The sequence below is a fragment of the Apaloderma vittatum genome, unplaced genomic scaffold (genome assembly GCF_000703405.1).
Source record: "Apaloderma vittatum isolate BGI_N311 unplaced genomic scaffold, ASM70340v1 scaffold21750, whole genome shotgun sequence".
NCBI lineage: Eukaryota > Metazoa > Chordata > Aves > Trogoniformes > Trogonidae > Apaloderma > Apaloderma vittatum.
The window spans coordinates 3,536-4,055 of NW_009695332.1; the positions used below are offsets into that span (position 1 = coordinate 3,536).

General features: G+C 55.8%; 1 protein-coding gene across 1 annotated transcript in view; it reads left to right on the forward strand.

Moving 5' to 3' along the window:
* The window catches only part of LOC104275178 (transcription factor CP2-like), a gene marked incomplete at both ends in the record, with an annotated part of 2,106 nt that overhangs the window by 803 nt on the left and 783 nt on the right, over window positions 1-520 (forward strand). The window contains one exon of the mRNA XM_009871059.1: window positions 403-501. Coding sequence (XP_009869361.1) covers window positions 403-501 — 99 coding nt within the window. The remainder of the gene's footprint in view (window positions 1-402; window positions 502-520) is intronic.

Here is a 520-nt window from a genome sequence, read left to right on the forward strand (position 1 = left end):
TGTGCCCAGAGCCCCACCCAGCCTGGCCTGAAAAACTTCCAGGGATGGGGCTGCCACCCCCTCTCTGGGCAACCTCATGGGGAAAAACTTCTTCCTCACATCCCATCTGAACCGATCCATCTCCAGCTTCAATCCATCCCCTCTAGTCCTGTCACTACCCCACATCCTAACAAGCCCCTCCCCAGCTTTCTTGTAGCCCCCTTCAGGTACTGGAACCCACCAGAAGGTCTCCTCAAAGCCTTTTCTTCTTGAAGAACTTCCCGAAGTTCTTTTCCGCAGACTGAACAAGCTTGAGCGACGTGTCTGGTGCGGCAGAAAAAGTTGTGGTAGTACCAGAGAAGGGGCAGCAGCAAAGCTCTGTCCCCAACTGACGGTGCTGTACCCTTGTCTTTGTTCCCTCAGGGCAGTCCTATGAAATCCGGATGCTGGACAACAGGAAAATCGGGGAGCTGCCGGAGATAAACGGGAAACTGGTCAAGGTGAGCGGAGAGCCACGGGGGTGCGAGCCGTAGGGAGCGAG